Source organism: Coturnix japonica, chromosome 6 (genome assembly GCF_001577835.2).
Source record: "Coturnix japonica isolate 7356 chromosome 6, Coturnix japonica 2.1, whole genome shotgun sequence".
NCBI classification, from domain to species: domain Eukaryota; kingdom Metazoa; phylum Chordata; class Aves; order Galliformes; family Phasianidae; genus Coturnix; species Coturnix japonica.
In genome coordinates, this window is record NC_029521.1 from 6827741 (window position 1) to 6842004 (window position 14264).

At 51.7% G+C, this 14264-nt stretch overlaps 1 protein-coding gene across 8 annotated transcripts in view; it reads left to right on the forward strand.

The window, feature by feature from the left end:
- ARID5B (AT-rich interaction domain 5B) overlaps positions 1–14264 on the forward strand; it is a 142804-nt gene that overhangs the window by 31100 nt on the left and 97440 nt on the right. For 5 of the 8 annotated variants that reach the window (XM_015866225.2, XM_015866226.2, XM_015866228.2 and 2 more), the window contains 3 exons: positions 3711–3864; positions 5476–5736; positions 13896–14121. In XM_015866225.2, coding sequence (XP_015721711.1) covers positions 3766–3864; positions 5476–5736; positions 13896–14121 — 586 coding nt within the window. In that variant the 5' untranslated portion in view covers positions 3711–3765. Of the gene's footprint in view, positions 1–3710; positions 3865–5092; positions 5224–5475; positions 5737–13895; positions 14122–14264 lie in introns of those variants that run through there. The other 3 variants (XM_015866229.2, XM_015866230.2, XM_015866231.2) reach the window with 3 other exon arrangements.

Genomic DNA, 14264 nt, shown 5'->3' on the forward strand with positions numbered 1-14264 from the left:
CAATCGCTGATTTCTTCTTGGCATCTGAATAAACAACAGGACCACATCGTTCCCACTGTAGATCAAGCAGTGGCAATACCTTCCACCAGCAGAAATGAGAGCAGGTACAAACGAGGAGAGCAAAGCAAAGGGCTCAGGCTAGTTTGGAAGCAGCGAAAGAACCTGGTGTATGAACTCACCTCTGAAGGGTTGCTGTAACTCTGTGCAATGGCAGAAGCACCTACAGACTTCCCAAAGTGTGAGGCATGCAGAGCAGCTGAGCTAGGAGCAGTGCACTTATGAGACATGAAGAGAGGAAACTCTCAGCTCTTGTTTGAGAAATGGAGGTACACAGAGGGCAACAGAGAAAGCATCTGCTCCACTGATATACCAAAACACTTCACAAACTTAAATCTTGGAGCCTCATTTTTAAAACCAAATCAGAGGGAGGAGCAGAAAAAAATATATATATATATAATTATTTTTTTTTTATTTTATGATAATTGCTGATAGCGCAACAAAACCCAAAGGGCTTCCTTACCCACTTCTAGACGTGCAGGCACTAATAAACTTCTGTGATAACATTAATATTCCTGATAGTCTCTGTGGGCTCATTCTCCCTACTAGAATCTCATTACAGCTTCCAAACCTGAAGTAAATTTGTGGGCGTTTGAAAGGTGTAGCCTTTAAATGGTGATGCTGCTGCCTGTTCACTGCACATCTTATTGCTGCTCATTTTGCTTTCTGAGGAGTCCAACTGCGAGGACTCAGAATCCCGAGCACAGGTCAGAGCCCACAGTTCAGAGCTCTGTGCTGCACGCTGCACAGACAGCAGCCCTGGGCTCCTCAAGGTCCCCATGACCCAGCTGTGCCAAGCAGCCCAGCCACAGGTCCCCTAAGCACACGCTGGATTTGCTGCAAGGGGATCGATAAACTTGGCTGCTCTGGAAAAACTAGCAATGTCAGCATGGATACCCTGCATGTCCCTTGCCAAAGCACCTGTCCTCGTGGTAGTGCTGCCTACAGTTCTGGGTCTGTCCTTTTCAATAAACAGGAATCCAGTTTGATCCCACACAAACGATACAAGTGAAATGAAGGGAAAAGTGCTCGTGGTTCCCCTTAAAGACCAGAAAAGATAAGATATGATTAGGGATATCCTCCTTCACCGGTGAAATTTATTGAGCTTACTTATCTCAGTGTTGTGCAAAGCCCATTTAGTTGAACACCCTCCATGGTACCTCTCGTACATCCAGAGGCGCAGGTCACACAGACACATTTCTCTTTGGACAGCAGGGCTGCTGGGGATGGATCTAATGTATTTCCTGCAAGATAAAACCTCAGCTCCATGGTTTTGAATAACGAATGCGGTGTAGGTAGCCTACCAAATCCACAGCATTTCCTTTCCCTGTAAGACAGGAAAGCATATAAATATGCCAAAGGTATTTTTTGTCTTTGTTTCCTTTTTCCCAACTTTTTTTCTGGTTTAATTCTTTCATAGTTCCTTCCCACTGGCTCCAGAGACAGTATTTATGGCAGGTATTAATTTGTTCAAAGAGATGTTTAAAAAGCACACAGAAAGAGAAAGCTCTAAGATAGGGATCTCTCTCCAGAAGAGCACTGCATTAACAACAGATAGTGCATACTGACATGACTTCAAAACAAACTTTTTATTCCTATTGGTCAGTACCTTATTTCTTTTTCTTAATTGGACACATCACTTCCATTCTGGGCATAGAGGGCAGAAGTTATTGGAGGAGTGCAGCATTCAGAGCCCTTTCTATCCCAAAGCGACATAACGCACCTCAGCATCATCGCTCAAACGTGGCCTATGTTTTCCCATGAATTTTCAGAGGAAGTGTTTCCAATGATTTCCAAAGTGGATTCGATTTTGCATAGTACTTTTTTGGTATGTAACACTGCCTTCTCGGTATTACAGCCAAGCTTCCTTTTAAAGGCATATGCATGAGATTATGCAATCGTAGTATTCTGGATACCCGGAGCAATTAAAATAAATCAGAGTAGGTATAATGAAGATGAGCCAAAGCATCTGTTTCTCAAGAGGATTTGGAGAAAAAAAAAGATCTCATCCCCAGAGGCCTGAATCCATCATGGTTAGACCTCAGGGATGCTTGTACTTCAACAACACATGCGGGGCTCACTTGAGCAGGTAAGGGAGGAGCTGGAGGTGAGGTAAAGACTCTGGTATGGCAGATAGCTGAGCTCTTTGGAAGCCACAGTTGAATAACCCAGCACGTTATCTTTGGGGCTGCTGGGCATTGGGCAAAGCAAAGATATCATGGAAGGCACTTCAGTATCGAAGGAGGGCAGGAAGAGCCTGGGGTATCCCACACTGGGATGGAGCGTGGTCTCCCTGCCCAGCTCCCCCAGCACTGGTGGCCACCTGCCCTCCTCTGCAGCACGACAATTCATTAAAGGCAGAAGACACGCTGTGCTGAGGCCCGCTGCGTGGAAGGAGGTCAGCTCATGTATTGAGATCAGTGTATGTCTGGCACACTGAGAGACACAACTTGCTTGGGCTGCCGTGGGCAAACACAGGCTGGCATTCTCTGGACAGTATTTACAACGGCAGCTCCCCCACGTGAGGATGTGTGTGTGTGTGTGTGTGTGTATACGCTGCTTTCACTGAAAGCAGTCGAGGTAAATGATCTGACAGGAGATGGATGTGGGATGTGTGCGCATGACCCGTGCGGCATTATAAAGCACAGCACATCTGAAGCCCTCGCACACAGCATTCCTTTCCAAGCTTTACGATTAAAAAATAAACAGCTGGGTTGCACCGAGGACCATTTCCATCAGAGAGACGCTACCCAGGATAAAGGCAGCTTTGCAGGCAGATGGACTGGCACCTTGCTGCAGGACCACAGTGAGGAAGGACAGCCGGGATGGGCACCAAGGTGTCCAGCCATGGGATGCATGAGCTCTGCAGCCCGGCTCTGCCTGCAGTGTGGCATTACATGGACAGAAGGCAAGCCAGTGTCCATCAGACCTGAGAGAGCTCTGTCACCACGCTCCTCATGCTGCGGAGTGATGGCACCGTGGGACACAGCCCGCTTGTGTGTTTGTGCATTACACATGTGTAATGTCATTAGGGTGATAACATGGCTGTTTCTGTTAGCTCGGTGGTATTAATAAAGGTACAACAGAGATATCTGACACCGTTCGCAGTCCCACGTGCATTTTCATATTGCCTTCAGATGTAATTCAGGGACTTGATTTGTATGAGTTATGGCTCTGATGTCACTTGTATTCTTGCTGTAATAGGTCCCTCCGGAGCCAAATTCATCAGACTCAATTAGCGACATCTGAGAGGTGCATCTCGGCCGGCAGCCGGGCACGCACTGCAGCACTGCCCCGGCCACCCCAGCACTGCTCTGTGCAGAGCCGGCCCTGAGCAGCCCCAGTGCCCACAGAGCCCACAGCCCCAATGGCAAACACAGAGCTGGAACACAGCAAGTGCCGCTGCCCGGCCCCTGTGCATGCAAACGTGAGGTTTGAGATTGGATCACGGCTGGGTTCCGTTCCAAGTATGAAAATGGGTTTAGACATCGGTTCAAATTGCTTCATGTCTCCCAACATTCTCAACCACAAGTATTTTTAATTGTAAGGCACGAAAATGGAGTTATTTAATGAACTGATGCTTTAAATGCTTTGGGGTTCGACTTTGTTGATTAGGAACAGTTTTATTTTGGTTTTTATGTATTCGTTTCCAGATTCTGCTCTGTCTGATCCCGATCCCGCTTCCTCTGTAACCCACGATGCGCTGCCATGGGCGCAGTGTTACGGCTGCTCACTGACCCTGCACACCGGGGGCCTTCTGCCCTCTCCCCACTGCAAACAGCCCCTTATGAGAAGCTTCGGCACAAGGTACGTCCGAGGGGAGCACAGAAACATGACGGCATTTTGCACATCGCTTCTGGCTGGCGCAAAGTTACAAAATACGCGCGTGAAGTTATCCAGTGCCCTCGGGACTAAATCCAACTTGTGATTATACGTGGAATTTCAATTTGTGCTATAGGCGAGGCGAGGATTTAGTTTATTTCAGCTCGGGGAGGGGCGGAACTCGCGCGTTGCCGATGGCAGAGCGGTGACGGGGGCGGTGCCGCCCCGCAGTGCGCGACCGCGGCGGGAGCAGCGCAACGTGCGGGCAGGGGCTGTGAGCCGCGGTGCGGGGCAGGAGCGGGGGCTCGGTTTGCGGGATGGAAGCGCCGCTGCCGTGCGCTGTGAGGAGCGGCCCAAGGCACGGAGACAGCGCCCGTGAACAGACACAGACCCGCGCTGCCCGCGATGCCGGCGGGTCCCGCAGCGCACACACCGCGTGTCCCCGCGGTGCCGCCCCGCCCCGCACTTGTTGCTGCCCCGCGCGGTGCTGACGTCAGCGCTGCCGTCATTACGGGGCACCGCATTATTTATTTATTTACCCATTCATTTATTCACCCCCTTTATTTATTTATTTTATACATCCCCCCCGCCGCCCTCCCGTCCCCTCGGCGTTTCGCGGCGTCGGTTCCGAGGTGGCTCCGAACCCCCCGCCACGTTCCCCGCTTTTTGGCCGCGTCCCCTCCCGGCCGGAGCATCACGGCGCGGCTGTTTATATAACCGGCCCCCGCCGCCGCCCTCCCGGTACCCGCAGCATCCCGCACCGGGGGTGGGAGGGCGGCAGCCGGTGCCGGGATGGGGAGCTGGCAGCCCGGTCCCGCACCCCGCGCCCGTAGCGGGCCGCCCCGCCGGGCCGAGCAGCGCCCCTCGCGCCGCAGGAAATGGGCTTTATATTAGACATATACGCGCAGGTCCTGTCAGATCCGCAGCGCTCCCGCCCGTCCTTTCGGCCCCCCAAAAATCGGGGGACGCCGCCGTGTCCCCTCCGTCCGCCCCGCCGTTCCTCCGCCGCCCCCCCGCGCCCGCCCGCCGCCCCCCCGCATTTTTGCCCGGCTCGGAGGCGGTGCCGCGGGGCCGGGCGGCGCGGGCGGCGGCGCGCCGGCGGGGCGCGGCGGGGCGGCGGAGGGGCGGCGGGCGGGGGCGCGCGGCGGGGGGGCGGCGCGGGGCGCGCGGCGCGGGCGGGGGGCGGCGGCGGCGGCGGGCGGCGCGGGGCGGCGGCGGCGAGGGGCGGCGGGCGGGGGCCGGGTTCGCCCTGCCAGGACCTGCCGGGCTCCGTTCACGCCAACAAGTTTGGGAGAATGTTGAGTCAATCGCGCCGGAGCCGCGATGGAGCGCAGCGCACTGCAGGTACCGCGCCGCCGCCGACAAACAACGCCGCCGCCGCCGCCGCCTCCGCGCAGCCCCGCGCGGCCCCGCCCCGCCCCCGCCCCGCGCTCTCCAACGCCGCCGCCGCCGCCGCCGCCGCGGAGGCTCCGCGCCGCTGCGCGCCCCCCGCCCGCCCGCGCCCCCCGCGCCCGCCCCCGCGCCCCCCCCCCGCGCGGCGCTCGCAGCGGAGCGGAGCCGGCGCTGATGCCGCCGCCGTGTTGTTGTTCCCCGCAGTGGGTCGGCGCCCCGTGCGGCTCGCACGGCCCCTACGTCTTCTACCGGGCGTTCCGCTTCCAGCGACGCGGCGGCGGCCGGGCGCGGGTCCTCTCCCTCGGCGACTTCTTCTTCGTGCGGTGCCGCGCGGAGGAGCCCGCCTGCATCGCGGAGCTGCAGCTGCTCTGGGAGGAGCGCACCAGCCGGCAACTTCTCTCCAGCGCCAAACTTTACTTTCTCCCCGAGGACACCCCGCAGGGCCGGACCAGCGACCACGGCGAGGTGGGAACCGCAGCGCCGGCCCCGGCCCACCTGCGTGCGGGGCGGCGGGACGCGACGGGACGCGACGGGACGGGACGGGACGGTGGGGGGGTGGCGGCGGGGGGCGCGATGCCCGGGGCTGAGAGTGTGCGGGAGGTGTGTGTGTGTGTGTGTGTATATATGTGTATGTGTGTGTGTGTGTGTTGGGGGGTCTCGGGGCTGTCACGCACCCCGCGGTGGAGCCCCCCGGGACGGGTCCGTGCGGGGCGCTGCGGGAGCGCCCGGCTGTGCGTGTCGGTACGTGCGGACGCCGCCGGTACCGCCGGGCTGGGGCGGCTGTTCCCCGCTGCGCTGAGCCCCGTGCCGGGCTCAGCCCCGTGCCGGACGGCTGCCCGCTATGGACGCGGCACCGGGCGGATCCGCACCCCGCCATCCCGGGGCCGCGCCGGACGCGGAGCGGGGCAGAAACTTTGCGCGGCGCTGTCCCGGCCCCGCGCCCCGTCCGTGAGCGGAGCGCTGCGCTGCGCTGCGCCGGGGCCGGGCCTGGAGGGGGCAACCGAGCGCCCCGCCACCGTGCGCACCGGGGCGGCCGGATCCCGCCGTGTGACAGCCCCGAGCGGCCGGGGGGTGATACGGGCCGCTTTGGGGTTACGGGGGGTCGCGGGGCCGCTGTCGCTCGGGAACGTGCGATGGCACCGCTCGGCGCAGCCCATTGCCGACGCGTGGACGTAGCGCTTGTTTTCGTCGCCCAGATTTAAGCGCAGCTCCCGGCACCGGGCACGGCCCCGGCACCGGGCTGCACGAGCTGCGTGCCCGCGGTGCCGCCGCGGAGTGACCCGCGGAGAGCTCGGCTGCTGCCTTGGGAACTTCGCCGCTGCTTTAGGGCCCGGGAGCCGCCCGGGGATGTTCGGGGTCCCGCCCGGGGACCCACCCCCGGGGCTGCCCCCCCGGCCCGCAGCCCCCCGCCCCGCGGGCTGAGCGAGGCCGCGGAGGGACCGAAGCCCGGCAGTAGCGCTTGCAGGGCGAAGCGGCTGTCACGTTTGGCGTTGTCGTGTTGTAAAGCTGTTGGCATCGGTTAGGCAGGGCTGAAAATACATATCGAGCCCAGGGCGGCGTTGGCTGCGAGGCGCGGTTCCTAAAAAGCCCCATCGGCGCTGGCCCGGTGCATTCGGTGCCATGTGACGCTCTGCGTCGCCCCGCGCCGTCACCGCCGCTGCCCCCGCCCCGCCGGGCCGCCCGCGGGAGCCCGCCCGGCGCCCATTCATCAGGGCCCGAGTTTACTACGAGCTCGTGTCGGGCTCAGCTGCGCTCCCAAACCGGGCTCTGATGCAATGCTTTTCGCCTTGCGAATAATCCTTACTCATGCAAGTAATTTACATGAGCAAGCATTGCTCATGCGGAGGAGAAGGAGAGAGCTGGTTTCCTGTAATTATTTCCCTCGCAGTATTTTGCATTTTCAGACTAATTGGGGAAAAAAAAAAAAAGCAAGCAGAGAGAAGTCATTCCGTAAGTCATTCCGTGCATGCAATGCCAGCTAGAACTGCAGGAGAGATTTCCCAGGGAGCAGAGGTGCTGCAGGTTCATCGTTGCCCCCCTCCCTGCACTGAGGGCTCGGTGGGGCTGTATGTGCAGGGTGGGAGCTGCCCAGTCACACTGTGCCCCACACTGTCCCCATCAGCACCGCAGTGACGGCACGTCTCAGGCACAGCTCACGGCCATTAAAGGGTGCCCTGCAAATCATGCTTGTAGCGTCAGCCCCTGCCGTACACTTGCTTGGATTAATTCAGCTTTGAAAAATCAGGCACACCGTCACAGCAGCACTGGAGAAATGGTATTTGTCATAGAATACTGCGGGTTTGGTAACTGCGCATCCACTGTGTGTATCTTTACCTGTCACCAGCAGCGTGTGCTGGCAGGGAAAGAGGGCAGCAGTGTCAGGAGGAGCACATGTTGCTCACCATTAGCCATAGTTGGGTGCGATGGGCCGCTCAAGGCAGAGCCCTCCCAGCCCTCCCAGTTTGGGCTGTGGAAACTCTGCTCCCTGCAGTGGCTGTTCCTGGTCCGATCGGTGGCACTGAACATTAAACTCGTCTTCAGAGAGTAATGGGCCTCACATGGTACAGCCCGAAGCGTGCTGAGATAGTGCGCAGGCTGGAAAATAAAAATGTTCTAATTGTGTCTTTTAAATAAGCATAGGAGTGAATTAATTAGACTATATTTTGTCTTTAGTTGCTTAGTTACACAATAGTATTCCTAAGCACAAGTAAGATAAATCGGCTCTTTTTGTGCCGCTTGTCCCTTAATCATAATTACTGTATTGCTCAGGAGAGCCACACATACATACATTCTGCATTTTTAATAACATTGCAGCACTATGCGTGCAGTATAGAAGTACCCTCTGATTCACGCACCCTACGCCTCTGTGCAGGAAGAAGTTGTGCTGTTATGGGAGCAATATTTGCATCAGTTGCTCAGAGATGCAGTTCTGGGAAATACATAATTGAAATATTCTTGCAGTGCTTGTTCTGGCCCTTTCATTCGCATTCAAAATAACAATGCCTTAAGTCTCAGAACAGTCATCCACTCTTGATTTAAGAGCTTTTTGCTTTGTGTGTGTGTGTGTGTGTGTAGGTTCACGCCCAGATTTAACCCTGCCGAGGCCGGTCCCGTGCGGATGTGTGGCGTCACACCAAGTCGAGCTTTTTATTTGTAGCTCAGAAGCAGTCGGGAGGTCAGATGAACATCAGCATTTGATGGCATTAATCCAGTGACCTTAGCGCTTGGCAGGCGTCCATGTTTCTACGTGAAGGTGCCAGGGTTATGCAGATAATAAAATAGTTTGTTTTCATTTACTAGGGATTCTAATCTTCCTTTGCAAAGTGCAGCCTGAGTTTCGGGGGCCGGGGAGTGCTCCTGGGGGTTGAAACTTTGATTTCTTTCAGAGTTGTTGAGCGTTAGCTGCTAATGATGGGCAGATTGATACAGATACGGAACAATGGAAGATTCTGGCAAGAAACCCACTAGACATGCTCAGTGGATGTATGTGAAAATTGGCTCCATTGTTCTGCTGCATGAAAAGCAAGTAAATTATTTACAGATATTTGCTAATTAAAGCACATATTGTTTTACCAGCACAATAGAACACAATATAACAAAAGACAAAAGAATAAGCTTGCATAATTTAAACCTGCTAATGCAATGTACTCCCTGTTAAGAAAAATATAATTATGTAATCTACGAGGAAAGCTCTTCGTACTGTAACTGTAGTAGGCAAAATTAGGAATGAATTGCTTGTCAACTCGCCTGAACTGAAACAACTCTTCGAGGTCCGCAAGCTATCTGATGGGAAAACATTTTGACTGAAGCCTATTCTCTCCTTGGTCAGGACTTCTATCTGCAGTGACAGATATAAATTCAATTTGAACCTCTGCTCAGGAGCAGCGGGAGGGAAGAAAAAGAAATAGAGGAAGGAGGCAGGCAGTGGAAATGCCAGGTCTGGCTGCTCACAGCCATCCCCCTGAGGACTCCATCACCACCTGGTTCCTGGACCAGGTGGAGCAGAACCCCACAGCACATCCCACTGCCGTGCAGTTTGCTCTGCCCCGGGACACTCTGCAGGTCTCACTTTGGAAATACTGAACTACACAAACCCAGAGGGGTTGCAGCTTGTGGGGCTTCACCTGGGTCCTCTGTATTGGTCTCTTCTGTTTGGTCTCTGGCACCAGCAGGTGGGACCCAGCAGTCATCATCAGTGGGATCTTCAGGCAGCCTTGTAGGGGAAACAGTGCAGGAGGCTGGAGAAATACCTGCCACCTGTGTTTAACGAGATCATTACAGCCCTTTAAAAGTAATTAGCAGAAGATTATCAGGCAAGAGGTTCTGCTTTGGCCTTTCCAAATACTGCTGTGTGCCAGATGGATTCCTGGGTCACACATCTCCCTTTTCTGGCTCTCCCTGGTGTCTGTGGGTGCAGAGTGATGCTGGTCCCCATGGTCCCTGCACAGCAGCACCTCCTCAGCTGTCAGCACTGCGTCTCACAGGACACCTCCATCTGGCCTAGGCATGGGGATGCATCACTGCCAGGGACACCTGGAGCAGGTAAAGGGGCAGAAAAGTTCAACCTGCCTAAGCCACACATGGGATCTTCCTGTGCACCTTTTTGTGACACAATGATCCCATCTGTGAAATAGGAGCAATGGTTTGTGCCTGGCAGAAAGCGCAGTACCAGGCCCCTGGGGCAAGCAGTGGTGTTGTGTGAGTTATGTAAAGGATTTTTTCACCTAAATTATGGAAAACTTTAAAAAAAAAATTAAAAAACAACAACAAAAAAAAAATCCACCATGAAATAATAAGGGGCCTTTATGTCCCAATGGAATAAGCAGTTCTGTATCCGCAGTGAATGCAGCCTGTAAGTCACACTGTATGTTTTTGCTCCTATGGACGAATGTGTTTTCATCAGCAATGTACTGGGTTGTAAAATATGCATCCCCAGCTATCTGCTGTGCTAAAGGTTTCTGTGAAAAGGCTGAAGATGTTTTCTAAAGCAAATCATACTGATCAGATAAATGACATGCGGTGTCTCCTGTAATTATTGGCAAGAGTTTTTACAGTGTGTCTCCCCATTCTCTCCAGGCCATGTATTTGATGTTAGGAGACAGCCAAGCAGGTGTTCGGATCGCTCTTGCCCTCCAGAATTCCTTAAATGACCTCTGGAAGCGCTGGAGTGAAAACAGTCTCAGCACGTCAAAATTTTGAGATATCTCAGTTGCTGTAATTCTTTTAAGGCTGCTTTGGCGTCTCTAAAATACAAATCTTGCCTCTCTATTGGCAGTGAGTGAGAAGTTGTGATGTAGCATATGCGGGTGTGGGGTCGAGATGTGCAGCCCCCCTGCGGTGCCCTGTGACTCCCTGCCTTGTAAGAGTTAATATTTCTTCTAAAAAATAATTATCCGCTTTAAGCTCTTCTAACTACCTGACCTCTTTCATTGAATGTAAGTATTCCAGCCATCTGCTGAGTCAGGCAATACAGCGGTCTGTGCTTGCAGGAGGCCGTGATGGTTGCTTAGACAACAGTGACATAATATTTAAGCATAACGGCTCTCAAGAGGACACTGTCCCTTTCTCCCTGTGTTTCTTCTCTGAAGATCAGATTGCGTTGTTCAGAAACAAGGGAAGGATGAGGAGGGTTTGCATTAGCACCATTTCTTAACCATCACCCCATTTTCCACTTGAGAAGTGGAAGTATTGTGCTTTGCTTAGGAGCCCTGTGAGATATGCAGCAATGGCAGGCTGACTAGGTGCCTGATTTTATGGGAACAGAGAGAAAAGTGCCTATTTCTGTGGTCTATATTTATTTCATGATTAAACAACTATGTGGCTGGGAGCAGTGTTCCCATTGGCCCCAGTGTCTGTAAGGGGCACCCGAGATAAGTCCTCCTGGGCAGAGCTGGAATCACCACTTGCAGTTTCCTCTAGTAAACCTCTTTTTGGTGTAGCGGGGAAAAAGTGCAATTAAAGACTTTCCAGGCAATGGGAACTTCATAAACATATCACTTCAGAGCACAGCTAATACACGGGTTGATTTGTGTTTAGATATATATACACATATATATATGCAGTGCGTGCGACGTGGGTGGTTTTTCATGTTTACACAGAGATATAATTATGAATGACATGAAGGCTATACAGCAGGTTTCTTTAATCTTCTAAAGGTTTGTTAGTCATGTGTCACCACATACCTGGTTTTTATTTATTCAACATCTGTATGCCTTTGTCATCTCATTGGAAGGGTTTCTCTAGACAGGCTGCAGAGGTGGGTGCATGGCGGTTCATGTCGGATGGTGAGGGTGGGACGCAACACGCAAGGCCTGAGGCCTGGAGGCCAGCTGCCCCTCCCGCTTGTCCCTGCCCATTTGGGGCCCTAGAGATGGAGCTGCCACAGAGGAACAGGGCCCTGCCACCCTTGTGGATGTGGCTGTTGTGAGGTGATGGGGCAGCCTGTCCTCCTGCCTTGCTGTGAGCCCTTCATGCTGCGCATAGACACCCAGCGCCATTTTGTGAAGGGCGACCACCTCAATACCCCTCAGAACCGGTACAGCAGGACTTCTTTTTTTCTCCTTTTTATTTGCCCCCCGTGTTCACATCATGTGCGTGTGTGTGAAGGTTGTATTCTCAAAAACAAGTTTATTCATTGATGATGTAATACTGATTGTACTTTTCTTTTGGTTAATAAATTGTCTGCTCAGCTTACTTTGTATGCCAGCCAGAATTAGTCATACCAGTTCTTGGAAAGGATATGAAGAAACTAGTAATTGAAATCATAATCATTCGATCATGAGAGCTATTTGGAAAATAATATTTTAACCAGAAACATGTCTGATCTCCAAGTCAGGTTTTTATTAAAAGTGCTGCCATGTAGATGCCTCTGGTGTTGAGCATTAGACATTGTGCGGTGGCCGCACTCAGCGTCCTGAAGGAGGGCTTATCCATAGGCTGCTGAGACCGTCTGCAGGCAGGCTGAGATAGATACATATGTATGTTTTTCATCCTGACATTTACTAGTCAGCATGTAATAGCTATAAAATATGTAGCAACTACAGCTTTTTTTTTTTTTCCCCCTCTTAATTTCAAGGGAATGGTGTAATGAAATTGGGTGAAACCATCCATTGAAATTGTACTTTGTAGTACACAACGCTTGTTTACAAAGTATTGACGTCTGTCATAAACAGAGATTTAAAGCATCACCGCTATTGTTTGTTGTTCAGGGGAAGCTCTTATGCTGTGCAATGATAAAAGGGAAAGATTTTATTACAAGCTTGTGTAGCGTGCCTTTCGTTTCTGACCAAATTCATGTTATTGCACTAAATGTAATGAAGGCGCCTGCTTATGAAGCAATTTGGTGTTATATGAGGGAGAGTGGAATATCAGGTCTGCCTTTTGAAGAGATCCTTCATGTTTCGTGTTGTGTCTAACTTATCACAATACAGCTTTTTTTGTTCTTCCTTTTTATTTTTTTTTCCTATTGAACAGTATTTTATTTCCTGAGGAATTTGTTCAGTGGGGAAAAAAAAACACACACACAAAGAGAATCAATTGTGCTTTTCTCTTTGTTTAATAACTGAAAGAATTTCTCTCCCCTTTGCAAATACTTCTGTTTATTTTGGGGGAAAATTGGATTCTGGTTTATTTATTTCGAGAACCTGTAACCTTACTTAGAGGTAGAAATGTACAGAGTGCAAGGTGTGGTAGGCAGCCAGCTCTCATTACAACATAAATTATTTCTGCTATTTTAACTACAAAAATCTGGAGTGTATCTTCCTGGATATTTATGTATGTATGTTTGTTTATTTTTTGAGGCTTTCTGGAGCCCGTGCTTACTACAGTCAGCTATAAAACATTCCGCTTATTCATCGCGACTGAGAGGAGTTGATTGTTTCCTGGAAGGATAAAATTCAGCAATTAGAGCTGTTTAATTCAAGTATATGTTCTGGAGGCTAAACTAGGTTTAAGTGCTTTTCTTAGAATGTATGTTTAAGAAGGGAAAAAAATTACAGTTCTCTTCTGATCTTGAAAAGGGTTTTCAGAAACATGAGAATGTGCAAGTTTCTTTTGGTGGGAAGCACATAACGTTTATGTAGTATTTCTTTTGGGATTACATCACAGTTTTATTTAATTTTTAGGACAAAAGTTAAATTCAATATTTGTGTATAAGCCAAGGGAAAATGTACCATAAACACAGGAATTTTCTGGTGAGTCAGAGTTCCAAGAATCTGAGATTTACTTAGTCCATTTATTTCAGGACTAGCTATAACCATTAGTCATCCAGCCATGAATTTTTACATTTGCAGCTAATTGCACCTAAAAAACAAACTTTCCCTCAAGGCTTTCGGTTATACAGAATGTGCTTTGGCAACCTGTATTTCAAATGCCTTTTAGGATCATTGCTCTGGTCTTAGAAATTCTCCTTAGGTTGTATTTGCTTCACGTAAACAACTAGTATTTCCTACTAGGTGAAAGGAGGAATAATGAAGTATGAGATATTCTGCATCACAGGAAAATCAATCTGCCAACAACAGGACAGACTTTTCCAACAGCCTTTTGGGGGTGGTTGGCGTTAAGAGTTGTATCAGCCACTGTGGAGCCTTGCATGACATGTATTCTTATTTGACTGCTTCTTGCAGGATGAAGTTATTGCTGTTTCAGAGAAAGTCACTGTGAAGCTTGAAGACTTGGCAAAATGGGCCCAGTCCGATTTCTCCAAGTGGAAGTGTGGTTTCCGGGCTGAGCCGGTTAAGCTGATGGATGTGGGAAAGAATGGACAGAAGGAGGCCTTGATGAGATACAGACAATCCACGCTCAATAGCGGCTTGAACTTCAAAGACATTCTGAAGGAGAAGGCTGACCTTGGTAAGTGTCCCTTGCTTTCTGCCTTGGGGAGGGGGGCTGTGTTTGGCTTGTTTCAATGGCAGATGAGCCCAGTCCTGCCTCACTGTTGCCAGTTCCCAAGGTATGTCTGCCCTTTGGGCAGAGGTGCAGTGGTAAGGTGTCCC